The following is a 27,772-nucleotide window of genomic DNA, read 5'->3' as shown; positions in this document are numbered from 1 at the left end:
GCACCACGAGATGGGTTCTTGCATGTATCGCCTGGGAGTTTTGGAAACGGAGGCAATTTAGTCCATTCAAAAATAGAAATTAGGGCAATTTAGTCAATTCAATGATAGGACTGCAAATGAGTCCCAACAAGGGGCCTGTACGTAATAGCTCTCTTGCTACTCATCACTTTTGATGCTTCACACACTACACACTATATATATATTTTTTAAAATTATTTTTTATTTTATTTTTCTTAAACTTTTTAAATTCTTCTAATCATCATCTATATATTATATATTTGATAAGATTAAAAAATAAAAAATTAATTAAAAAAATATAATGTGTGAAAATGATGAAATAGAAAATTTTCATTAATAAACATTATAATTTAAGAAAAAACTACTTTACCTCTTTACTTTGATCGTTCCATTTAATCGCTGATCAAATTTTTTTTTTTGTTACTTAGTGATTAAGAAAGTAATTTTAAATATATTGATATATATATATTTTTATTTTTTAAAAATATTTAAAAAATATATAAAAAAAATACTCAACAATAAAAATGTACACTATTGAATGGGCTCCTCGATTCTATTCTACGCCCAATTGTCGGAAGAGGGCTAGTAGAAACATGGGGATTTAAATTTTTTTCGCTTCATTTTTCCCCTCCCCCTCTTTCCCAAACCTCCGAGACCCAAGCCCCCCAGACCCCCCATCCGTGCAGCTCAGCACCACCGCATAGCCAGCCATCTTCCGCGCCGCCAGGTATCTCTTTCTCTCTCGCTCTCTGTCTCTCTCCACTTTCCATCTTGTTGGTACTCAGTAAATTAGTGAGTAAATAATCTACATCAATGTAAATCAATTCCCGTCGACATCGATTTTGTTGGTACCCACATGAGCGGCATCAATGGACTGAGTTGGTACCCACGGATTTACTGAGTTGTGGATTTATTTTTTTTATTGTTCTGGGAATTGGGGTTGGTTCTTAAATTGAATGTTTCTAATGTTTTGTGTCAGCCTCAGACTAAGTGAGAGACCGCGAGAGAGAGAGACAGACTGCGAGTCATTGGTTCGATCGTGTACACTCCTCAACCCTCCTTTGCCCCCTACACTTCTTCTTCTCTGTATAACTATATTTGTATGTTGATTTATTAGTGAGTTTTTCAAATTTCCCGAACCCTAAGTCCATCTAATTCTTGCAGGTTTGCAGCAGTCAAGTTTTTGAACTCGAATCTTAAATTTTCTTTCTTGACAAAAACTCGGACAGGCATGTTAAATCTTTGGTAGTACGTGTTTATTTATTATTTTTTAACTTTATAAGTACTTTACTTCTGGGATTCTGAAGGTTTAAGCTCATTTTTGTCTCTTCTTAATTTTTTAATAAGATTGAAAGTAGGGTTTTCTGGGTAAAGGTAGTGTGGGATTCATATTTCACGCACTGAGAATGGGAAAATTAGGTGGTTATATTTATTTTTGGTTGAAGGTTATTTATTTAATAGGAATTTCTTTTCTTTTTAACATTGGGACTATTTTTTATTTTTTGGTTGAACGTTTTTTAACCTTAATAGTAATTTATTGTGTGTATTGACACGACTATTGAGATAAGTCCTTTCAGTTAGATGGTTTTATAGTTTTGCATTTCTCTTGTTTAGAAAGCAAAAATGTTTGGGATTAGCCTTATTATGCGACTCTGTATAGGTGACAAGTAGTTCACATTTCACAATATATCCTACTTTGTACAACTTCGTCCACAAAGATGATGGTTATTATTTAGGATTTGATGGTGATGGTGATGGGATTTGCAGGTGCAAGTGATTGTGTGAGTTTAGGTAGTTCAAGTACCACGTTTTGAAGGAAACATATTGAAAACCTAATTTAGGTTCAGGGTGTTATGTGTCTCACTTGAATAGAGTTCACTTGAAATTTCAGTTTGTATTTCCGTGTTAAATTGGGTATTGGATTATTTACCTCATTTCTATGACATTCTTTTGTGGTAGCAATTCTTTGAGCATGCTCTTGATTATATAGTTCTAATTTTTCTTTCTTATAGACACTGTGAGGTTTGTTGTTTCACAGTCAGTAGCCTACGTTGTAATTTTTCTTTCTTATACACTGTGAGGTTTGTTGTTGCATGGTCAGTAGCCTTTTTCTTTACAAGTAATCAGATATTTTATTGATATGGAATAGATATAGCCCAAGTACAATGGAAGTATACATGTGATTACACTTAGTTAGGAAGTAGCAACGGTTACAAGGAAATAGAGTCTTCAGGAATGTTGCATTGGTTTTGAATATTCAAGTGTCAATCTTTGTGCATACCAAAAGGAAATAAGTTGTCATGCTTGCTACGAATAAATGTAGTAATGGCACTCGAGTATATCTATTCTTGGCTGTGTGTTTATGGCATTGTACTATGGCAGAAAACTTTTTTGTGTTGAAGATCCTGTGTATAGATTATGGGAACTTCTGAACTTGGATGAAGCATTAAATATCCTATGTTTGGTTTGGGTTTATGGTGGGCATTGAAACATATACTGGTGGTTATGTAGATAAAAAAAAAACATGTTCTGTCAACCTTAATAGTAATTTATTGTGTGTTGACACGACTATTGAGATAAGTCCTTTCAGTTAGATGGATTTAGAGTTTCGTGTTTCTCTTTTGTGTAGAAGCAAAAAGGTTCGGGATTAGCCTTATTATGCGACTCTGTATAGGTGACAAGTAGTTCACGTTTCACAATATATCCTACTTTGTACAACTTAGTCCACAAAGATGACGGTTATTATTTAGGATTTGATGGTGATGAGATTTGCAGGTGCGAGTGGTTGGTGAGTTTAGGTAGTTTAAGCACCACATTTTGAAGGAAACATATTGATATATATATTTTTTTTAATATATATATAAGTAAACGGTAGTATTAATAAGGATAGACATAGTCCAAGTACTCAAGAAGGTATACAAGAGATAAGACATATCTAGGTCGCTATAGAAGAAACAAGAAAATCATGTACATTTAGGCCATTAAAATCTATAGCTATAGCCTAAAGAAATAAGGTGCGGAAAAATAAAGTTCGAAGCTCCTCTAGTGTTTGCTCCTTGTCTTCGAATGTCCGCTCGTTACGCTCTCTCCATATGCACCACATAATGCAGGTAGGGACCATCTTCCACACAACTTTGATTTGTGGAGCACCACCCGGCATCACCCAACTGGCCAATAACTCAACCACTGTAGCAAACATCACCAGTTTAACCCTATTCGACTAAACACTTCGCTCCACACGACTCTAGCTGTCTCACAATGTAGCAAGAGATGAGCCACTGTCTCGCCAGCTTCTTGCACATACCAATCTGAGATAATTACCTAGCGTTTTTACAGATTATTGGTAGTCAAAATCTTACCCAGGGCCGCTGTCCAAGAGAAGAAGAGTGCTTTGGGAGGCGCCTTATTCCTCCAGTCTTCTCCATGGGAAATGAGTATTTGGTAGAAGTGTAAGGGACTTATAGAAGGAGCGAACTGAGAAAGTACCCTTACCTGCCGGTGTCCACCACAGCTCATCGTCGCGCAATCCATTCAGCTTCATAGAGTACACTAGGCCGAAAAAAGCCTCGAAACTGTCTATTTCCCAATCTTGGGCTGCTCTACTAAAGGTGACATTCCATTGGACTTGGTCCCTTAAACGAACTATGAGGTCAATCACCGAAGCTTCTTGATCACATGCCACTTGGAAAACGGATAGGAAAGAGTCCTTTAGACCCTCTTCCCCACACCAAATGTCACTCCAAAATTTTATACAAGTACCCTCCCCCACCATAAATTTAGTATGGTGAGTAAACACCCCCCAAATAAACTGCCATGTTTGCAATCAACCACTAATTTTCAAAGGGCTTTCGGTTCCATATTATATCTTCAAAGCCATTTTCCAAGAAGTGCCTGATTAAACGTTCTCAAGTTCTTTATCCCTAACCCACCTAATAGAATTGGTTTGCACACCATATCTCAGCTGACTAGGTGAAATTTGAATTCATCTCCCATCTCACTCCATAAGAAATCACGATAAAGTTTTTCAATCCGTGCCAACACACAAGTTGGAATTGGAAATACAGACAAAAAATAAGTTGGTAAGCTAGAGAGAGTACTCTTGATAAGAGTCACCCGGCCTCTTTTCGACAAATACAATCTCTTCCACCCTGCCAATCTTCGTTCTGTTTTCACAATAATTGTATCCCAAATAGATAAGGCCCGTGATGCAGCCCCCAACAGTAATCCCAAATATGTCATAGGAAGAGAAACATATTGAAAACCTAATTTAGGCTCAGGGTGTTATGTGTCTCAATTGATAGAGTTCACTTGAAATTTCAGTTTGTATTTCTGTGTTAAATTGGGTATTGGATTATTTACCTCATTTCTATGACATTCTTTTCTGGTTGCAATTATTTGAGCATGCTCTTGATTATATAGTTCTAATTTTTCTTTCTTGTAGACACTGTGGGGTTCATTGTTGCATGGCCAGTAGCCCTTTTTTTTTATATGTAATAAGAATTTTATTGATATAGAATAGACATAGCCCAAGTACACAAGAAGTATACATGCGATTACACTTAGTTAGGAACTAGCAACGGTTACAAGGAAATAGAATCTACAGGAATGTTGCATTGGTTTTGAATATTCAAGTGTCAATCTTTTGTGCATACCAAAAAGAAATAAGTTGTCATGCTTGCTACGAATAAATGTTTTTTTTTTTTTTTGATCAGTAAAAGATAGATATTATATATATGAATGAAAAAGGTATAGCCCTTGCTATGAATAAATGTAGTAATGGCACTCGAGTATATCTATTTGTGGCTGTGTGTTTATGGCAGAAAACTTTTTTGTGTTGAAGATCCTGTGGATGGATTATGGGAACTTCTGAACTTGGATGAAGCGTTAAATATCCAATGTTTGGTTTGAGTTTGTGGTGGGCATTGAAACATATACTGGTGTTTATGTAAATAAAAAAAACATGTTTTTATCAAATTCATGTTAGATCTGTGTGACTTTATTTCTTGTGAGATCATGTTCGAGTGGTAGATATTTAAGGAATAGGAGAGAGGGAGAGAGAGAAAGAGGGGGGGGGGGGGTTCGGCCCAGTTTGTATCAATTAATCATATTCCGCTCTTTTACAGGTAGAAGAATGCCAAAGGTGAAAACAAACCGTGTTAAATACCCGGAGGGCTGGGAATTAATTGAGCCTACTCTTCGCGAACTGCAAGCAAAGATGAGAGAAGGTTAATGTTTTCCCATCTAGTGCATGAGTTGGCAAGATTTTTTAATTCCCACATAGTTTGCTGAACCGTGTGAAACTAACAATGGTATATCCTTTATTCGTTGAGCAGCTGAGAATGATCCACATGATGGGAAAAGAAAATGTGAGGCATTATGGCCTATTTTTAAAATAGCACATCAGAAGAGTCGCTATATTTTTGACCTTTACCACCGGAGAAAGGAAATATCCAAGGAATTGTATGAATTCTGTCTGGATCAAGGCTATGCTGACCGCAATATAATTGCAAAATGGAAAAAGGTTTGTCCCAAAAATTCTCTTTTATTATGCTTTAGCACTGTTTATTTATGTTTGGCTTCTTGTACAGGTGCATGTGACAGACATAGTGGCAAATCCAAAACTTGGGACCCATTCTTATGTGCTCAAGTAGTTCATAAGCACTTAATTCTCCTTGTTAAAAAGAGTATAAGCATCAACTTGAGTAGCAAAAAGAACACGCAGGACGGTTAAGATCACATTATAAGTCCTGATGTTCGGAATTTGGGGCGTATTAAGCAAATGTGGTTCATTCAAATTTATCGTGATTTATATGAGTAGTATAGATCTCCTATGGAAAATCAAGGAAATGTTGGTCATTAAATCAGATATTTTTTACCTGTTGCTTTACTTATGGAACTAATTCTGATCAATATTGTTTGTTAACTTCGGCCTTCTGTTAATTGCAGCCGGGTTATGAACGTCTCTGCTGCTTAAGATGCATTCAACCACGGGATCACAATTTTGCTACCACGTGCGTGTGCCGAGTGCCAAAGCATCTGAGAGAGGAGAAGGTTATCGAGTGTGTCCATTGCGGTTGTAAGGGCTGTGCAAGTGGGGACTAATTTTTCTCACCTTCCAAGAACGACAAGATCCCGGTGCCATGTACTTGTCGGCAATATGTCTAAACTTCATCTTGGTTATCATCCTGAAGCTGGCCCTTAGCATCTGGTATTAGGATGTCTTTTTTTTTTTTTTTTATTTGGGGCCACCGTGACAGATTGTTTTGCTAATTAATCAGACATATGAAGAGCATAGTTCGACAATCTTTGCTATCATTCAACACTGTGCACCATGTTTCCCACTTATGTTAGATATTTGCTATAATTGTTCTGATACATTACTATGAATCCATCATATCGTGCTGTGGTTGGTTAAATTTCTCTTTATGTATATATTATCAATTAGGAAGGGCGAGGTGGCAGCCATGATATTAATTATTCTCTTGTTTTATTCTCGAGAGTCAACATATATTTGGATGGATTAGGCTCTCTCTCTCTCTCTCTCTCTCTCTCTGGATGGTGCTAGAGTTAGCCCAGCTTTCCAAATCTCAGCCACAATCAGCTATCTTATTCACGGGCTTTCATTCCAATTCTTTTGTTTGAGCTATAAATAGTCAAGACTGGCGTGCACTTGTCTTGTCCTTACACTTCCGTATAATTTAAGCAGGCATATTAACAACAATTTCTCAGGATGCAGGGTTCAACTTTCTTTGTTTAGGTATAATTTACAGATCATCAACTTCATCTATATTAATACTTTTCAAATTTTCTAGTATCAAAATGGTTTGTCCAACCCTTCAATCTCTACTGGTCCTTGCCAGTTGCCATGACATATACAAAAACAAATCCATGAGTACTGACTCTTCACCTGCTCACTGACAAGAACTTCAATTTCTGAATCGTTCGTTGCAATTTCTAGATGTTTAGCTAAAGTCAGTATTTGGAAGAACTCGATCGGCTAACAAGCTCGGCTTTTTGTTTATCTAATTAAAGCATGCATTAATGAAATTGAACAGAAAATTTCTGAAAGAGCAGCTCAGAAAATAAAATTGGTCCTGGCATGGTAGGCCCTATTCCACTTTAAACATCAAGACTTGGGTTCTTTATTTAAAAAAGAAAGGAAACAAAGAGGAATTGTAGACCATAGATTCCACCTACTTTTCCAACAGTAGCAATTTAATCATTTAAGTACTCAAAGCATTACTTTCTTAGAGTTAAAAGGCATATTGCTTGGTGCCTTGGTCCAAGGGGCTACTTCACACCAATTTAATACTATCTTAGACTATTAAAATTAATAGCGGTTTTGAGAGAATTGATTAATATTTATGAAGAGAGTACAAGCTTTGTGTAACGATGGATTTGATTTCTTATCTCGCCGTCAATATATGATCCCAACATGACGCTATAACATGGCGAAATTGACTAGTAAATGAGAACACAAATTCGTACGAAGCTGACCCATCCAATATGTTATCCCTTAAAGTTGTGGTCCTTGGGCACCATCTGGGGCTATGGAGTTTATGAATTATGTTCAGTAAACTATATTATATTTTAATTGATAAGATCAAACGACAACATATATTGAAAGAAATCAGACCCGTAAATATATAAATAAATATATATATATATTAACTTTTGTTAATTTGTGAGTTTATTTTTTATTTTTTAGTTCTCTTTGACGTTAAAGTATTTCTCATAATATATATTAACTTTAATATTGTTTTGTTTTTATTCAGAGCGACAATGTCTTTCTTGGGTTGGGTTTACATATATATAGTGTTAGTACTGTTAATTAGCATTATCAAAGACTAAAAGATCATCGTATTTGTTACTTTAATTACCGGCCAACAACATGATGTACATGTATACGTGAGTCTTCTTGTTATGATTACTTCTTCACCACCACCACCACCTCAGGCTCTGGCTCAGGCTCAGTTTTTGTTGTTTTGATTATTGATTCTTGAAAATAACAACTCATGTACCTAGGAGTGTGTCCGTACATTACATACAACAACAACTCACAGACATCATATTGGTGATAGATCAATTTGATCTACACTAGCTTAAACAAACAGACAGACAGCCAAAGACAGATACTCAACTCATGAGCAGCGGAGATTCTGGCCAACAGAAAAACTATAAACCAAGGGCATTTTATCATGTGATGTGAGCTGCTATCTACGCATCACCTTAATTATATATCATATCCTAGCTTAATTTTATTTAATATTTGAAATTAATTTTATATTCTTAACACTCATCCCCACGTGTAGACTAGGCTCCTCCTCAATATATGAGTCAAATACGTGAAATATTTAATTAAATAAGTTAGAATGTAGAATCAATACTTAAAGTCATGATTTCTACTTAATTTGATATCATGTGAAATTATCAATTATTCTAAGAATTTAAGTTGATAGTAAAAAGTATATTTAATTATTTATATTATAATATTCTTAGAGTGCTACTGCCTCATCACCCTCTAAGGAATTACGAAGATTGATCAGTGAATGCAATATCACAGGATCAAGAATTCTTTAAGTTCAGATAATTTGATGACATTAAAAATTGTAAAGTTCAGTAATTTATATTATATATTCTCTTTCGTTTAAAGATTTAAAATTTTGAAATTAGATAAGAACTTTGACAAGAATATCCTTTTATACATTATATTAAGAATAGTATTATATATATTTATAATTTTATTTATATCACTCATTTTATTACTTGTCTTTTAAAATTTAAATTTCGGAATTTTCAACTTATCACGTATGGCATGTGAAGAATGAAGTTTTTTTTTTAAAAATATATTTAGCAATTACCTTATACTAATGAAGAAGAAGGCGGAGGAGGTTGAAAACTTGAAACACCGAACTCGAACTGACGAGCGGCTAACTCGAGCCAGCCGACGTTCGTGCAATGTTTGAGGCGGGGTCCAGGAGGAGTGGAAATCACGAATCTCGATCTCAACTCAACACGCCGATGCAAATCCTTTTTAACTTTTCTTTTCTAGAAGGCGTTAGACTGAAAGGGGTCATACTTTTTTTTCTTTTCTTTTTTTTAATTGGAGTTATTATATTCTGTATTATAAGATTTAATTTATAAATTATAAATTTTAAAATATATATTTTAAATCAAATCAATTTTATAAATGGGTTAAATGTGGAAACTTTCTCCAACCCGATAATTTAAAGAGAAAACTCCATCCTTCAAATGAATATGAGCAAGCACCAAATTTCTAAATGCACGATAAAATTACTCATTGGATAGGGATAATAAGGCTTATGAAGTCAAAACAAATTTTCTTAATGTTGGTATCGAAATTCAACTATAAATAAATATATTGCGTGCTATTTTGATTCTCATTTAGATTTAAAAATGAATTGACATAATTTTAAATAAGTTGAATAAAATATTATTAACATATTATTTTTAATATTATTATTATTTTAATATTTAAAAAAGTTAAATTATTTATTATATTTTATATAAAAATTTAAAAAAATTGTAATGATAATATGAAATGATTTTCGAATCCAAACAGGCCAAGACTTCATTTAGTTGTTAAATTCATTTGAGTTCAACTTAGTTCAGTTTAATTTTAAGCTAAATCTAACATTTAAACACCTAATTCTCAAATTACTAAACTCATCTCAATTCAAAATCTCTTTACATGTAAGACTCACAATCTTTTTCAATTTCTCATAAATACATTTAAATTCATCTTAACATCTAAATATATTTAAACTCGTCTTAAATAAATTTCATAAAACTCACTCTATTATCTCAACTCATTATTATTTATAAAAAATTCAATTTAACTTAACATTCAAACACAACTTAATCTTTAAATCCGCTTCACGGATGACGAAACTTACCCTGCATAATGCATTTCCACACATAGGATCGGACCAATTACTATTTGATGTCTCTATCATAAGCCTTTTCAATGCAGTTCAGTTGGCACAAATGTCAACACTCATTCTCGTCCTCTGCACCGAAAATATCTCTGTATTTTCACGGAAAAAACAAATATATATATATATATATATATTATAATCCGACTACAAAGTTCATTGCAATATCATTCAATTTTCATGATTCCAAGACGGATAAGAGTTGCATATTCTGTTAGGTCCGTGAAGTTTATGTAATCGTGTTTGTCAATGATATAGACGTCTTGATTGATTAAAAGACCCGTAAGCTTTTATACTTTTTTTAATTCGGAAAGTCTTTTTGAATCTTAAAGCTACTTATAAAATGTTACCGCCTCGAATTCACTTATAAAATATTAGATTTATTTTTATCAAAAAAAAATATATTAAATTTATTTTATAATTTAAAATATTATATCAAATTCAATTTTATAAATTTATTTGTGATTAAAATATTTCTAGCAAAAATAACAAAAGCAAGTTACTAATATAATACTAACGGATACAAAGATCATAAGGGTCCATTACAAGTCCTTGCGTTTGATTTCTATATAAATTATCCTTCCAAACAAGTTAATCTACACTTTGATTATTCAAATTTATATTTGACTCAAACCATTCAATGAAAGTGATTATTGTGATGTATGAATTCCTCACATGAGACTTATGTATCAATAAGTTTAGAAACATATTTTATTTATAAGTTTGTTTATTTACACACTCAATATATAATTATTATGAAAGCGTACATGGTATATTTTTACTTTTTTTTTTTAACATAATTTTAATAGATCATATAGTAATAGTGTGTTTACATATGGACTTATAAAGACAATATAATACATTTAATATTTATATATAGAAAGTGATAAGCGTTAGAGATCATTTATGTATAAGAACTACGGGTGTAAACCGGTCGGTCCGGACCGGAGAAACCGACCGGACCGACCGGTTCGGTCCGGACCGGACCGGACCGACCAAATGCATGGTCGGTTTCGGTCCATTGAATATGAAAGTTTCGGTCTTCGGTCCGGTCCCGGGATGGAGATTTCTCGGACCGGACCGACCGAATAATAAAAAATATATATATTATTTATATAATAATTATACAATTAACAATATAAAATTTTAAATATGTTATTAATACTTTTTAATATTCTATAAATTAACAATATTTTATATATATCTTAATCTAACCTCTCACTATTAACAATATAAAATTTTAAATATGTTATTAACACTTGTTAATATTCTATGAATTAACTAATATATAATATCAATTAGTTAATTATATAGTAATTATATAAATTAATAATGTAATTTTCATTTAATTTATTATCATTGATCCATATAAAATATTTTTTTATTGAGTTTGTTACCTAATCCATATTAATAAGTCACTTAATTTAATTTAGTATTTTAAATAAATTTTTTTTATTAATTGATTTAAAAAAAAAATATGCCGGACCGAATGGACCGACCGGACCGGACCGATAACTACCGGTCCGGTCCGGTCCCTATGGGGTGTTCGGTCCGGTCCGGATCACCGGACCGGACCGACCGGTTTACACCCCTAATAAGAACCATTATTGCCACACATTTTTTTCACAAAATATATATCACACGCTGATTTGGTAAGTATTGACTTGGCAATAACTTAATAAAAATGATTAACATGTCAGCATATAAAATAATTTTTATATAATTACGCTGTTGACAAAATAACTCTTTTTCTTTTTCAAGTATAGCCAATTTAGCAAGTAAGTCCTTTTAAACCAATGGAAAAGGGATAAGAAAAAATTATGGTACATATATTTCCTTTTGTATATTTTTTTGTACATTCTACTAATATGACGGATTTCACGATTTGAAAAATCATTATCTCTCCCATAAGTAATAGGTTAGGATTGGTATAGCAATTTTATATCATATCAATAAAGGCGAAAGCTTAGCTATACTCTATTCAAGTGATTTTGTCAAAGCCACATAAAGGGTAAGGGCTTTTTCAGCTGACTTACTAATGAATGTGAATTGTGAATAGCACCGTGAGAATATAATTACCAATATCGTTAGAATGCGACAACAAGATCTTCATTTTTCTCCATTTCTTTGTAAGTCAAAAACATGCATTCGCCATAGTTTTAGCGTGTCAAATAGCATTTATTTTATATTAAAAATAATGATGTAATCAATAATATTAAAAAAATATATAAAAATAACTGTACATAAATTTTTTTAAAAAAATGTACCATATTTATTGATTTTTCAGAAAATAATAGGCTAATAATATTTTATCATCTCAACTCAACTCACTTCAACATTCAAACACAACCATAGAGTTGGATAAGAGCTTTTGTATCCACAAACTACAGTGTTAAAATATTTTTTTATATTTATTTTTTGAAAATATAAAAAATAAAAATTTGCTATTCATCATTTTACATTATATATTACAATAATTTTTTATTTTAATTGATTTTTTTAAAAGAATTATTATTTTTACTCATCATCTATATAATATATATTTAATAAGAAAAAAAATTAAAAATTATGTATAATATGTGATATATAGAAATGATGAATATAATTTTTTAAAAAGATATGACTTAAAAAAGAAACAAGTTTAAATATTTAAAAAAAAAAAACATTTCGGTGCGTACACAATCGATACAAATCCAAGTTTTTTTTTTTTTTTTTAACGAAATGAAATCCTAGTTGATTCTATCATATTTTCCTATAGAGTTTAAGATCAGAGGAAACTTCGGTGAGCAGCTGTCACGCCAACAAAATAGTACTACTCCCGCGCTAATATAAAAAGTTTAGTGATCAACTACAGATAGAAACGGATGCTATAAAAAAAAAAATCAGTCAAGTTTCTGAAATAATTAATAATTATCCACACATTTGTTTGGATCAGCCACAGTAGAAAATCAACTTGATTTGAGTCAATTAGGATATCTTTTCGTGTATTAATTTTAGCACCAGCGGCGACCAGTGTGGGTCGTACGATTAGCTTGCGTTTGCATGAATAGTGTTTCTAGAAACAAGCTTTCAAATCTACCTTTTTCTTTCCTTAATTTGTGATCATGGAATCTTTTTCCATAAACCAGCTATAAATATATATATATATATATATGTCATAAAATAAATATTGATATAAACATAATAATTCTGGTTCTCAGTCTGGATCAGGGAGTTATGATATTAATAGTTATGGATATACGAGCTGAATAGGAGGCCCGCAAAGCTTAGTTGGAGAGCTGGAACAGTGGGAGGCTTGCACTGCATGCATAGAGTGTCCTGAGAGTCAGCTAGCTAGCCCTCCGTGAAATCTACCTGATCTTCATTTTGACCCCCCGAACATGCGTTGATTTTCGCTTCCCTTTCAGATCACCCTCCACTCCTTTCCTTTCTCACCAAAAATTCCACCACCTCCACCCTTTCTCTCTCCCATCATTTTCTCTAAATAAAAGCCACTTATAATCAGAAAATGGTTCAGAGCGAGCCAGAGAGAGTTGGTGCATAGCTAGAAGAGCCAGTTTCCGGGGGAGTTTGTTTAGCAATTAGCACATGAGAGGCCCAGTTCAAAACAAACATTTCGTTTGCACGCGGAGTTCAGACAAAATGGATACAAATTATACAATACAAGAAATACTGCTTTTACTCGCTCTTATACTTACCGTGTAACTCTATTTGGTTATCCAACGTAGCGTAAAGCACTTTAACACAGTAAGCGCTCAGCGCGTAATGGCGTCGGCTTTGGCGGGAGACGATCTCGCCCGGTCGACTAGCAGTCGGAGGAGCTATACATCGGCTAGCAGAAAGAGTTGGGCGTCGTCCAGCTTCCGGGAAGTATGGGCCCCACCGATGGACGTGTTCAGCCGTAGCGGGCGGCAGGAGAGCGAGGAGGAGGAGCTGCGATGGGCTGCCATCGAGAGGCTGCCGACCTACGATCGGCTAAGGAAGGGGATGCTGAGGCAGGTCCTCGACAATGGTAGAGTTGTGCAAAATGAGGTGGACGTCGCCAATCTTGGGACCCAGGACAAGAAGCAGTTGATGGAGAGCATACTCAAGGTTGTGGACGACGACAACGAGAAGTTCCTTAAGAGACTCAGGGACAGGACTGACATGTACGGATGTTTTCGTTTGTTGTTGTTTTTCCTTTCCTTCTGTGATTTATGTTTTAATTTGGTTGATTTGGTTTGGATTGGTGGCAGGGTGGGGATTGAGATTCCTAAGATTGAAGTTCGGTATGAGCATTTGTCCGTGGAGGGGGACGTGTATGTCGGGAGTCGAGCGCTTCCTACTCTTCTTAATGCTACCTTGAACACAATCGAGGTATAATATATATATTCTTCTGAAAATTGATCTAACCCGACTTTTCTTTTCTTATTTTTATTTTAGATTTTGTGTGGTAAAGAAGAAAACTCTAGAGAAGGCTAATCGTGTTATTAGGAATTATAGTTGCTCTCTGTCCTTTCCACCAGTTGTTCTGAGAGAGCCTAATTACTAGAAGAAAGAAGTCTTTACTAATTTCGTCATTTATCTGTCGAACATTTTAACTGGGCCTTTGCGGATAATTGTTTCTGATTCTATTTTCACTTTGTAATGGTGAAAACAGAGTATTCTCGGAGTGGTTCACCTTGCTCCATCCAAGAAAAGAAAAATCCAGATACTTGAGGATGTTAGTGGAATCGTCAAACCATCGAGGTATCTTTTTGAGATGGCAGTTGATTTCAGTTCTTTATTTTGTTTTATTCTTCCAAATTTGATAGGAAGTGAACACTTGCCAAGGTAATCTTACTGAAAATGGAAATATAGCAGTAAAACTGATCTTGCTTGCTTTGTATGTGGTAAAAGTAGCCTTTCCAAAATGAATTCCATGCCTACATATCCACACCTTTTTTTTTTTTTTTGTGGTTGTTGAAGACAGAAGTTTGTTGCTCTTATTTTTATTTCTTCAGAATGGCCTCTAACCGATAGGAGAATTTCAGGATGACTCTACATCTGGGTCCTATATATTGCTCTTATTTTTGTTTCTTTAGCATGGCCTTTAACTGATGAAAATTTCAGGATGACTCTACTTCTGGGTCCCCCAGGCGCAGGAAAAACAACATTGTTGCTGGCGCTTGCTGGGAAACTTGATGACGATCTAAGGGTTTGTTTGTTGTCCCTTTCTTTTACTATTTCATGTGTATCTCAGTCCGCATAAATCTGTTGCATTAAGGAATAATTTTTGCAGCCTGCTAAGTAACTAAAGCTCTGTACAGGCATCTGGGAGAATCACCTATTGTGGTCATGAATTGAGTGAATTTATTCCTCGAAGAACCTGTGCTTACATTAGTCAACATGATCTTCACTATGGAGAAATGACTGTCAGAGAGACGCTGGATTTCTCAGGACGCTGTCTAGGGGTTGGTACAAGATATGAAATGTTGGCAGAACTCTCAAGAAGAGAGAAAGAAGCGGGAATTAAGCCAGATCCTGAAATTGATGCATTCATGAAGGCCACAGCCATGTCAGGTCAAAAGACTAGTTTGGTAACAGATTATATTATCAAGGTTCGCTCTCTCTTTCATGTTACTACATCTGTTTTCTGTTTTTGTTCATTTAACAAGCCAATTTAAGATTGCTTACTTCGTAAGAATCTTTAACAGATACTTGGACTGGATATCTGCGTGGATATTATGGTTGGAGACGAGATGAGGAGAGGTATCTCTGGTGGACAGAAGAAGCGTGTGACAACTGGTACGTTTTCCTTGACAGTGTCAAGTTTTTTAAAATGGAACTGGAGTTATTGTTCTTTGACATTAGATGATGTATCCAGTTCACATTCCTTTTGCTTATAGAAGACAAACAGAAGAATTATGGCTTTTCAATCTGATTGTTTTATTATAACTGGGAGCAGGGGAAATGTTGGTCGGACCAGCAAAGGTTCTTCTTATGGATGAGATATCAACAGGGTTAGATAGTTCTACCACTTTCCAGATATGCAAGTTCATGAGGCAAATGGTTCATATTATGGAAGTGACCATGGTCATTTCTCTTCTACAGCCAGCACCAGAGACATTTGATCTTTTTGATGACATTATCCTACTTTCAGAAGGTCAGGTTGTCTACCAAGGTCCTAGAGAAAACATCCTTGAGTTCTTCGAGTTCACGGGTTTCAAATGCCCAGAAAGGAAAGGGGTTGCTGACTTCTTGCAAGAAGTAACGTCCAAGAAGGATCAAGAACAATATTGGTTCAAGAAGAACCAACCTTACAGATACATCTCGGTTCCTGAATTTGCACAGGCCTTCAGCTCTTTCCATATTGGCCAACAGCTTGCAGCTGATCTTAGCATTCCTTATGACAGAGCTAGAGTCCACCCAGCTGCATTGGTGACAGAGAAGTATGGTATATCAAACTGGGAACTATTCAAGGCATGCTTTTCAAGGGAGTGGCTGCTAATGAAGCGTAATTCTTTTGTGTACATATTCAAGACTACCCAGATAACAATTATGTCGATAATTGCCTTTACAGTTTTCCTTAGAACAGAAATGCCAGTGGGATCTGTATTGAATGGAGGAAAGTTTTTTGGGGCATTATTTTTCAGCCTGATTAATGTGATGTTCAATGGGATGGCAGAATTGGCAATGACTGTTTTCAGGCTTCCTGTCTTCTATAAACAGAGGGATTTCTTGTTCTATCCTGCTTGGGCTTTTTGCTTACCTATTTGGGTCCTCAGAATCCCTCTATCATTCATAGAATCAGCAATATGGATCATTCTTACATACTACACGATTGGATTTGCACCATCTGCTAGCAGGTAGACAGGTTTCTAATTTCTTCACTATGGCAAATTGGTTCCCTACCCACTAGATGTTGGAACTTTATGTTTCAAATGCTTGGGTTTAGTCAATGTTTTTTTTCACCGACACATTTCTTCCTCTATCACTTCAGGTTTTTCCGACAGTTCTTGGCATTCTTTGGCATACATCAGATGGCACTGTCCCTATTTCGGTTCATTGCTGCAGTCGGAAGAACACAAGTTGTTGCAAATACATTGGGTACCTTCACCTTGCTAATGGTTTTTGTGCTTGGAGGGTTCATTGTTGCCAAAAGTAATTCATCCCTTTACAATCTATCTTTCAGTGTATATTCAAGCATTAATTTATTTTATAACAAATCTTGAATCTTCTTTTCCTTTTGTGCCTGCAGATGACATTGAGCCATGGATGATATGGGGCTATTATATTTCTCCTATGATGTATGGGCAGAATGCCATAGTAATGAATGAATTTCTTGATAAAAGATGGAGTGCGGTAAGATATCTTCACAGTTTAATTGTATTTATTTGTTGATTTAGGAATTGCATCTACAGTTCATATGCAAATATAAGCTCAGATTAGACTTTTTCAACTCCATAAGCCATGATGATAGTCATTCGAAACTTTATATGTTGCAGCCCAGTATTAATGGAAATACAGTTGGAAAAATCCTGCTCAAGTCCAGAGGCTTCTTTACCGATGAGTACTGGTTTTGGATTTGTATTGGAGCACTTTTTGGATTTTCTCTTCTCTTCAACCTTTTATTCATTGCAGCATTGACTTTCCTTAATCGTAAGTATCACATCCCAATCTACTCAGAGTTCTGTTTATAAAAAAGAAACCTTGGAGTTGATAAACCAGTTTGTGGTAAATAAATTTCAGCTTTGGGTGATTCAAAAGCAGTCATTGTGGATGAGGAAAATGACAAGAAGAATAAGAAGTCATCTGCTGGACAGCATGGAGCGGAAGGTTTAATCCTTTACCTTTCTTCCCCTTCTTTTTTTTTTTGGTTCCCTTATTCCACGGCTTCTGCTGGCATTTAGTCAAAATTACCTCATAAAAGAACTAATTGGTCTTTCCTTTTCAATTAGAGATCTACAAGTTTAAATGTTATTTTGTAACAAGCATGGTATTATCTAGAAAAAAGTTTGTACCAGTTTGATATCTCGCCACATCTCTGCACAAATTACAGTTTTAGATGCGTGCAGTAGTAACACCTTTAAGCAAGATAGCTGGTAGCGTTAAATGCATTAACATGATGTTTGAACAAGAACAAATGTGATGTTTTGCAGTTATAGGGGTAACCGACCAGAGCTAAGATCAGGCAAAGAATTTTACAAAAACTCTTTTTTTATTCCTTGAAGTTGAACAATCTTTCAAACTCTGAGAAGTATTCGTACCTGCATCAATGCTTTTTGCCAATCCCTAAGAGAAGGAAGATAATGTGATACATTTATATTTGAAAAGAAAACCAAAGACACGAAGGTTTAGCTAGTTAACAGGAAATCTATATTTGGCATAAAAAGATGAACTTCCAAGGCACTACAAAATCTTCAGGAGAGAAGCTTACATGCATGTTTCAATGGTTAGAGATTTTGTATACATCCCCTGTACTTTGACTGTGCCTTCTTTTCTTAAGAATAAAAATTCTTGATTACCTGTAAAAAAAAATGGTTTAGAGATTTTATCTTCTTTTATAAGCCTGACCTTTTGTGAAAAAAATTATAGGTATCAATCTGCCTGTGAGAAGTTCTACAGAAATTGTTGATGCTTCAGATAATAGCCAAAGAAGAGGAATGGTTTTACCCTTCCAACCTCTTTCACTTGCATTTAACCACACGAATTACTACGTGGATATGCCAGCTGTAAGTCACACATTTTTAAGCATTCCATGCTCTGGCATATAAATTCAGGGTTTCATGGACACTGGAAATTCTATTTATCCCCCAAGCACTGCTGTGAATATTTTGTCTTTCATATCAGGAAATGAAGACTCAAGGGGTTGAAGAAAATCGCCTTCAATTGTTACGAGATGTTAGTGGTGCTTTCAGACCAGGGGTACTGACAGCGCTTGTGGGTGTCAGTGGTGCAGGGAAGACAACCCTTATGGACGTGTTAGCAGGAAGAAAGACAGGTGGCTACACTGAAGGAACCATTAGCATATCCGGTTATCCTAAAAACCAAACAACATTTGCCAGGGTTTGTGGTTACTGTGAACAGAATGACATTCATTCACCACATGTTACTGTCTACGAATCTCTCCTATATTCTGCTTGGCTCCGTCTGTCTTCGGATGTAAAGACACAAAAACGAAAGGCATGTTGCACTGTCTTTTAGCTAGAATCGATCTCTTTCTAAACTTTTATGCACATTCACTTTCTTCTAACCACCAGAAGCTTGGATTCCTATTGTTTAAGGATCCAAGTTCTGAGTGTATGTTTTTAATTTCTTGTTTTAATTTTTCATTTGTGGTATAGATGTTTGTAGAAGAAGTTATGGAATTGGTTGAGCTTAAACCACTGAGAGACGCGCTAGTTGGCCTTCCAGGGATAGATGGTCTTTCAACAGAACAAAGGAAGAGGCTGACAATAGCTGTGGAGCTGGTTGCTAATCCTTCTATCATCTTCATGGATGAACCGACTTCTGGTCTGGATGCCAGAGCTGCTGCTATCGTTATGCGTACAGTTAGAAATACAGTGGATACTGGAAGAACTGTTGTATGCACTATCCACCAGCCTAGCATAGACATTTTCGAAGCTTTTGATGAGGTACTGCTCCATTTTCTTAACTTCTTGTTAAAGTTTGTTATTTTAAATATTTTTTATGCATCTATGTTGCAATCTATTTTAAACCTTGACATTGTGCTTCTTGCAGCTATTGCTAATGAAAAGAGGAGGACAAGTCATTTATGCTGGACCTCTTGGTCGCCATTCTCACTATCTAATAGAATACTTTGAGGCGAGTATCTGTTTCATGCATTTTCCCCTTTAGAATCAAATGGTAGCATTGATCAGTATGTCTATTGTTTCATATATAAGCTCTGGATTTCCACTTCCACAACTTACTAACAAATTCTTGGCTTCCGAATCTGAGTGGTATAAAACTACCAAGAGTTTTTCTTTTGCTTAGTTGAAGAAGTGGCTTTTTTTTGGGGGGTGGGAGGGTGGAGGAGAGATTTGAGCCACTGACCTCCATTTCACGAGATGTGCTACCAAAACTGATCGTGCTATGTCTTAGAGTTAATTAATAAATATTTTGCTAGCCAATGACTAATTTCTATGAACCATGACAGGCTGTACCAGGAGTTCCTAAGATCAAGGATGGCTATAATCCTGCTACATGGATGCTTGAAGTCAGTGCTCCTTCAGTTGAGGGACAACTTGATGTGGATTTTGCAGAAATTTATGCCAACTCCTCACTCTATCAGTAAGTTATAATCATGTTTATTTTTATAATAATTACTTTCTTGCTTCCCTGGATTTTAGATTTTTTCTTTTTCTGATCTCTCTCTCTCTCTTGGGGCACTCGTTCAGGAGGAATCAGGAACTCATAAAAGAGCTCAGTACTCCGGTACCAGGCTCCAATGACCTCTACTTCCCAACCCAATACTCCCAACCTTTCCCTGTTCAGTGCAAAGCTTGCTTTTGGAAACAACATTGGTCTTATTGGAGAAACCCTCAGTACAATGCCATCCGTTTCTTCATGACAATAGTCATTGGTGTATTATTTGGTCTTATCTTCTGGAACAAAGGAGACAAGATGTAAGTCTTTAATTTTAATTTAATCACTTTAGATTTCTATCATGTGAAAGATTGCATGAAATGTAAATTCCAGAGGTTAGAAAGTGATCCATTCAATTAAATGCTAGGAGCACCCCTATTTTATCCTCGTTTTGGTTGGTATTTGTATTGAGTGTTAACTCTAATATTTTTGTTAACAGGACCAAACAACAAGATTTGATGAATCTATTGGGAGCCATGTATGCTGCTGTGCTTTTCCTTGGAGCTACCAATGCTTCTGCGGTGCAGTCAATTGTTGCCATTGAAAGAACAGTTTTCTATCGCGAAAGAGCAGCCGGAATGTATTCCCCACTGCCTTATGCATTTGCTCAGGTAACCTAAATGCAATTCGTCTCTTTTCTAGTAGGACTGTAATTCCAAACTGGCTACAGGAAGTATCTGGCAGTCAAGAAAACCTTAATTGAAGTATATAATTTAACTATATTGTACGTATAATGAGACTCTATTGCACAAGTGCACTTTTAATACCCTACTGAAAAACTGTCCATATTATGCAGGTGGCCGTAGAGACAATTTATGTTGCAATTCAAACTATTGTTTATTCTCTTCTTCTTTACTCCATGATTGGGTTCGAATGGAAAGTTGGCAAATTCTTGTGGTTCTACTACTACATATTCACGTGCTTTGTCTACTTCACATTGTATGGAATGATGATTGTTGCACTGACACCGGGCCATCAAATTGCTGCCATTTGTATGTCATTCTTCCTCAGCTTCTGGAACTTGTTCTCTGGCTTTCTACTTCCCAGGACGGTATGCTTTTCAAACCCAGTATATGTATATATGTTGCATCCTGCACTCACATTTTAAGAAACTTTGAGTCTCTCTCTTCATACAAAACTCACAGTTACCTACACATTGCAGCAAATCCCAATTTGGTGGAGGTGGTACTACTGGGCTTCTCCGGTGGCTTGGACGCTATATGGCCTGGTGACCTCTCAAGTGGGTGACAAAGACTCTGTCCTTGAGATTCCTGGATCTGAGAGCATGCCATTGAAGACATTCCTTAAAGAAGAGTTGGGTTTTGATTATGACTTCCTTCCAGCCGTTGCCGTGGCCCATCTTGGCTGGGTTCTCCTCTTCTTCTTTGTGTTTGCCTATGGCATCAAGTTCCTCAACTTCCAAAGAAGATAACCAGCTTCAGTTCACGCGTGCTAGTCTCAGAATTGCCTATACAATAGTAAACCAATTGTATAAGTAGTTATAGACGTGGAAACAAAATAGTTACCTTTTTTCTCTTGGGGGTCAATTTTTTTCAGAACGTGTATTTTCATTCTTTTCGTCATGATTATCCATAGGCAAATAAAATGTTCGATATCAATGTAAATGTAATGAAAGACATGTATGTTCGTGAATGGCCTTTTCAACATTTTTCTTTCCCTTCAAGTTTTACCCCAACTCAGCATAATTGCACGAGAAGCTAGCAGTTTGCCACTATTTGACATACGCCAAGTATGATAGATTGGGCCTGATGCTTCTCTCTTTCTTGTGTTTATGAGGCCCGGAACGGTTTTAGTTTGTTGACATGCATCACAGGTGTCATAATTAATTAAGAACCATTCTATTCACAAGTTGGCGTGGAGAACATATCATTCACATGAAATTATTTGATTTATAAAATTTAAATTTATAAAAAAAGTTATAAATTAAATCCTTCTATATCAACATTTTTCAGTATATGTATTATATATTTCACACCAGCTTGTGAATATAATTATTCATTAATACAACAAATTGTCAACCATGTTGAGATACTTTGGAAATCATATGTCGAGTTGTGACGCCCCGGTCTTGGATGGGTTGGAAAGTTACTTTTTATCACTTAAAATCATATATCAACCATGCAGTTGTAGACTAAATTTTCAATGACACATGAGACTCACCATTTCAAATCAACTATTCCAATATGATTAATTTAAACACCATAAAATCTTAGAATAAACATCAACTTTCTAAAATACCAAGTCGATTGAGCAAAACAAAACTATTGAATAAAATTCTCCAATAACCAAAGTACATTCTCTGTACTTAATTCACTATGATCATGTAGCCTTATACATGCTTTATACTCTTGATCCCTAGCTAAAACATTCAAAACATCTGAAAATATTATAGACATAAGAGGTGAGTTATCAAAAACTCAATAAGTAAATAACATATACTAGTATGTAAACATAAGCATTTTCACATAAGACTTAAAGTGTTTAAAATAAAAGATTAAACAATTACAATTTACTACCAAAATCAAAATGTAAAATTAATACTAAGTAATTAATTAAAGCCTTTGAACATTTTTTGTGAAATCAAGTTTATGGACTAATATATTTCTTCAAGTAAAATTAAGCATAATTTAAAAATACTAAACACAATCCAAATTAAAATAATACATTAGTTTCTTAATATAATAAAATAAAGCCCATTTAAAATTACTAACACAGTTTTTGTAAAGTACAACAAACCCAATTTAAACATCAAACTCACACGAAGTCAGCCCATTTAAAATGTTCTAACGGTTTATGAATTATAATAAACTCAAATTCAACCCGATTTAAAAACAATCCCATTTTAAACTAACCCCAGCCAACAAAACTCAGCCTACTATATGAGTGTTTTAAAAAACATCATAAATGTGTATGGGTATTTTGGTAATTAGATTTACCCTCGTAAATGTCAGATTACTAGAGGGATAAATCTCTCCCCATTTGAGAAAAATAGACATGAGAGTGAGAGTGAGAGAGAGAGAGAGTTGGGCAGCTTCTCACCAAGGAAGTGCTAGATGCGGCGGCGGGTCTAGGTAGAGATCAACTGTGGCACGACTAGGGTCGAAGGCGACGGAGCCCCGAGAGTAAAATGGTGTCGGGGCTGTTAAAGAAGAAAACGATAGGAAGATGAGAGGGGATCGAAGGGAAACTCGGGCTTACCAAGAGAGCGTTGTGCGGTGGAGTCGACGGTGGCAACAAAGTATGAAGAAAGAGAAACACTGTGCGTCGAAGCTGGGCTAAGAAAATACAGATCTGAGTTGAGCATCATCGGCTTGTTATTGGCTTCGTGGCAGTGCAATCTTTTATGCGTAGGGATCCTTTGGTGTAGCGGCTTGATGGTCCGTTGGTGGCTACTTGTTTGTGGTGGTAGTGACAGAGTGGAGGTTGAGTACTTCACAATGGTTACGTGTCTCTCTTTCGGTGGTTCTTTGGCATGATGACAACGATGGTTTCTGTTTGCCATGGGGAAGACATGGGTTGTTGGGTTCGACGATGGGGGTGATGGGTGCGACAGTTTTGAGATAGTTGACGACGGATTTGGTGGTGATCTATGGTTGTGAAGCTTTGGCGTCGGCTTTTGGCTATTTATTTTTATTTGGTTTCGACAACGATCATGGTTGTGTTTAAAATCAACTAAATCCTGCTTATGAGCTGGTGCTTTTGATCACGGGCAGATATTCCATGAGGTTGTATGTGGCATACATACAGTGGTATGAATGGGAGGAAGGATGTGATGGACATACATATTGAGAACATCGAATTTGGTGAAGGGAGCTTGAATGAGGAGATGAAGACCTCAAAAAAATGAGAGAGGGAGAAGTTGTGAAATGATGAAACTATCGGTTGAGGAATTAAATAATGATCAGAGTGGGGGGAGGTAGGGACGTGGGTGTGGGTTTTTCTTTTGCCTGAATGTTGTCAATGAGTGGATTTGAGTAAGGTTGAGAACATTTGCGAGAGTGAGGAAAATGGGCAGCGTAAGTAACGGGAATGAGAGAAAATGGACAGAGAAGGTAACAAAGAGGGAGAGGGAATCAGGAGGGAAAGTGACGGGTAGGAGAGGAAAAGCTGAGAGGGGAAGGATTTCTTACCAAAACGGTGTCGTTTACTTCAAGACTGGCTTTTCATTGAATTGAGCCTCAAGAATCGGGTTTGGGTGTTACACAAGTCGAATGGTAATCAAACTCGGGAGAAACCAAGTGACATTCGGAGTTCATGAGAATCTAAAGAGGATAAGAAAACATATAAATATATATTCTACAATAAAAGAGGCTATAGCCTCACAAATAGTGGTTTGTATTTTTTTTATCCTTTGTTTCTCTCTTAAGAGGACTTTTTTCCTCTCGCGGGGGAGGGGGGGTTCAACTCCTCCCTCCCTCTTCTTGTCCGCCTAATGCGGGAACTGTCCAAAGCTTTTTTCTCGATTTTTCTATAGTTTTCCATCTTTAACATCAATATGTGTTGATCTGCTACCTACTGGCTTCCTATGATCGCCACGCACCTCACCAGCAAACTCTCTAGTTGTCGATCCGTCTAAAGGTGGAAGAAAATTGATCAAAATAGTGGCATGTACGGCTCATGGCGAAGCTCCAGAGGGAGTATGCCGCCATCACATGCGACACCATTAGGATCAGTGGCTTCGGATCTCTTAGATTCGACTATTACCTTCTTTCTAAGAGTGGCGTGTGAACCACATGCGCCTTCACAGCCAGTGACGGTTTTATGCCAGCATATCGACTAATCTTCTGGTTGATACTTCCTTATGCTCTCGTTTTTCCTAACCAATGATCAAGATAAAGTGGTCGTGAAAGTTTCATTCAGCTAGTCTAGACCAACAAAATGCAACACATAACATTTCATTGCGACTTTTAGTCGAAATTTTATAGTCTGTTTATCAAATTATACAAAAACCGCTTTAAGCGGCTTCCCCTTAGTGGGAAATGGGTTGGAGCCAAATGTTTGGCTCCTGATCCCTCTTTTTTATTTATCTTGTATTGCATTTGCTTACTTTGGGATGATTGTTGGGACTCACACCCCATTAAATCTAGTATATTGTAACTACTTAATTTATCTTTGAAATGCTTGCTTAGAAAAAAAAAAACTAGTGGTTTGCATTTGAGTTCACACTATCCTAATTTGCATAATTACATTTTTGACCTCATTTACACAATCATTTTTTGTCCACTAATTCATTATTAAAAATACAATTAAATTTTCTATTATTCTAATTAATAAGAATATAATAATAATAAGAATGAAATATTAATAATTTACAAATAGATTTTGGTTTATTGAACTTTCGTTGCTTAGGATTTTTTATTTATTTATTTATTCTTAGATTTAAAAATAATAGTATTTTTCTTATATAATATTATTTGGAAAAAAACAACAATTATCTTCATATTATGCTTTATAGTAATTCATAAAAATAAACTATAGTCATTGGACTAATAATATTTTCATTTTACAAAATTCAATTATTATTTTTAGGTTCCGATTTATGTATCAGTTCATAATTAGTCTTTAATTTATCATATTCACTATTATATTAATTTTGTTTTCGAAATGATTAAAAATAATATATTTTTAAACTAATATTATTTTCATTTGAAAAAATTATAATTTTTTAAATTTAAAATTAATAGTCTATTTTTATATTTTATCATTCCAATAACAATTCCATGTAGTTTTCTGAAATAATTAAAAAAAATAATATTTTATTTTTGTCATTTATAATATTATTATTAATGTCTAATTGGTTTTATTACAAGAAAAGCAATGCATGTTCTATTATAATTTAAATATAATGAGTTATAAACATTTGATTTGTTATGTGTTCAAGAATTTTATATTTTATGTTTCCTTCATTTTCTTCAAGTATAATACAATCATTTTTAAAATTTGTTGTATAGATTTATGGTTATCTTTACATTTATTATACTCTTTGTTTTAATTGATATGCATCTTAAAATTCATATTTATCATATAAAAATATAGTAGCATTTTCAATAGGTAACACGTGCCTTGCACATATGCTTCCAAACTAGTGTATATATATATATATATATATATATATATATTTCACGATATAAGATTTGAATTAGTTAGAGCATTCTCATTAGATTAGTTAAAAGTTAAATCTAATGAAAATTTAGCTATTAAGTCATAAAATAGCTCACATTGAAATAGCTATATAGTTACAGTAATATCTAAAATAATTTTCAAATTTGAAAGGAACTATTCATTCATCAAATCTATTTTATATATTTTTTTCTCTCTTCTTTTAATATCAATTATTTCTCTCTCCATTTTAAATGACAATTGAAAAAATATAATTAGAATACAATTACTAATTAATATATAATATTATGAATAGTAAAATATGATAAAATAAAATAAATTCATAATTAAAAAAAATTAAAAAATTATTAATTACTCATTACTATATAATGAATAAATGGATAATCTAATGTGGAGATTTGATGTAAATAGTCAAAGTTAAATTCATCTTATATTATTTTATTGTCATATAATGAAAAAATGACTATTCCAATATAGAAACTTATATGAATGTAATAACTAAATGTTAAATTTATTTTACATTTATCAAAAATGTATTTAACTTTAACTAATCTAATAAAAGTACTCTTATAAAGAAAATGTTAGTAGAATCTCTCAAATTTATTATTTATTTATTTTTATTTGATGGATAAATAAGTTATTATTAATAAAGTTGTATATATTTTTATTTTTTAATGATTAAAAGAATATTAAAATTCACTCGGGATAACAGCTGGGCGGCCTGTTGGCAGTATTCTAGTTATAATTAGGAGATGAACCCGCAGTTAAAGATGCTCCTTTGATTTTGATACGGGATGGTATATTCGTTTATGATGGTGCCATTAAAGAGAAGAAGGACCGTAGGTTTTCACGGAACCACCGCCACTTGCATATACATTCGTCATTCACCATATTCACCTCTTTAAGTGGAGGCTGGGGTAATGATAGACTTACCTTTTAATTTTTATTTATTTTATTACTTAGGTTTTTTTTTTTTTAACTTCTTGAATTTAGATTAAAATTTTAGAACATGAACTATTTGTATAATTTAAAAAATAAATTTAATTAATCATATAATTTAATTAAATTTTAATTTAATTTAATAAAAATTAAGGTTGTTTTACTGTTTGAATAAATTTTTATAAAAATTTAATAGTATGGGTAGCGAGAAGTAAAGTCGAGGGACGCTACTACTGGATTGGAGTGATCTATAGTACTGTAAGAGGACACCCAAATATCAACAGAACGTCCATAGCCTTTCGTTTCTGATCTGCCACGACGTCAGCGCGCATGTGGCGGGCCAAGATTACCCCATTTGCCAGATGTACGATGCAGAATCCATCTTGGTA

The 27,772-nt window shown here is 34.6% G+C and overlaps 2 protein-coding genes across 7 annotated transcripts; both read left to right on the top strand.

The window, feature by feature from the left end:
* The first annotated feature begins 595 nt into the window (after positions 1–595).
* Positions 596–6,450, top strand: LOC109005343 (protein BUD31 homolog 2). Of its 6 annotated transcripts, none has more exons than XM_018984235.2 (6): positions 596–745; positions 998–1,059; positions 1,183–1,266; positions 5,142–5,243; positions 5,352–5,539; positions 5,965–6,450. In XM_018984235.2, the coding sequence occupies exons 4-6, from the start codon at positions 5,150–5,152 to the stop codon at positions 6,118–6,120; spliced, it is 438 nt and encodes a 145-aa protein (XP_018839780.1). In that variant the 5' UTR covers positions 596–745; positions 998–1,059; positions 1,183–1,266; positions 5,142–5,149; the 3' UTR covers positions 6,121–6,450. The 6 variants fall into 6 exon arrangements, with proteins under 6 accessions (XP_018839780.1, XP_018839785.1, XP_018839787.1 ...); XM_035688590.1 differs by having other exon boundaries at positions 597–745; positions 1,004–1,059; positions 1,183–1,247; XM_018984236.2 differs by having other exon boundaries at positions 597–745; positions 1,183–1,247.
* Positions 6,451–13,221: 6,771 nt separating this feature from the next.
* Positions 13,222–21,970, top strand: LOC109005342 (pleiotropic drug resistance protein 2). Its single transcript, XM_018984234.2, has 20 exons — positions 13,222–14,122; positions 14,210–14,330; positions 14,614–14,702; positions 15,066–15,150; positions 15,263–15,553; positions 15,650–15,740; positions 15,901–16,801; positions 16,936–17,096; positions 17,194–17,297; positions 17,441–17,594; positions 17,685–17,771; positions 18,531–18,667; positions 18,786–19,118; positions 19,280–19,570; positions 19,677–19,760; positions 20,095–20,228; positions 20,336–20,563; positions 20,743–20,914; positions 21,100–21,354; positions 21,466–21,970. The coding sequence occupies exons 1-20, from the start codon at positions 13,740–13,742 to the stop codon at positions 21,733–21,735; spliced, it is 4,371 nt and encodes a 1,456-aa protein (XP_018839779.2). The 5' UTR covers positions 13,222–13,739; the 3' UTR covers positions 21,736–21,970.
* The last annotated feature ends 5,802 nt before the right edge of the window (positions 21,971–27,772 follow it).

This window comes from Juglans regia, chromosome 3, assembly GCF_001411555.2.
Source record: "Juglans regia cultivar Chandler chromosome 3, Walnut 2.0, whole genome shotgun sequence".
Lineage (NCBI taxonomy): Eukaryota > Viridiplantae > Streptophyta > Magnoliopsida > Fagales > Juglandaceae > Juglans > Juglans regia.
Note: the sequence above shows the minus strand (reverse complement) of the source record. Positions and strands in the feature narration are given on the sequence as shown.

Coding starts and splice junctions, on each gene's coding strand:
- LOC109005343 (XM_018984242.2), top strand. CDS start 5,150: ATGCCAAAGGTGAAAACAAACCGTGTTAAATACCCGGAGGGCTGGGAA. Junction 5,244..5,351: donor GCAAGCAAAGATGAGAGAAG/GTTAATGTTTTC, acceptor TTCGTTGAGCAG/CTGAGAATGATCCACATGAT. Junction 5,540..5,964: donor TAATTGCAAAATGGAAAAAG/GTTTGTCCCAAA, acceptor TGTTAATTGCAG/CCGGGTTATGAACGTCTCTG.
- LOC109005342 (XM_018984234.2), top strand. CDS start 13,740: ATGGCGTCGGCTTTGGCGGGAGACGATCTCGCCCGGTCGACTAGCAGT. Junction 17,097..17,193: donor AGGGTTCATTGTTGCCAAAA/GTAATTCATCCC, acceptor TTGTGCCTGCAG/ATGACATTGAGCCATGGATG. Junction 19,119..19,279: donor TAAAGACACAAAAACGAAAG/GCATGTTGCACT, acceptor TTTGTGGTATAG/ATGTTTGTAGAAGAAGTTAT.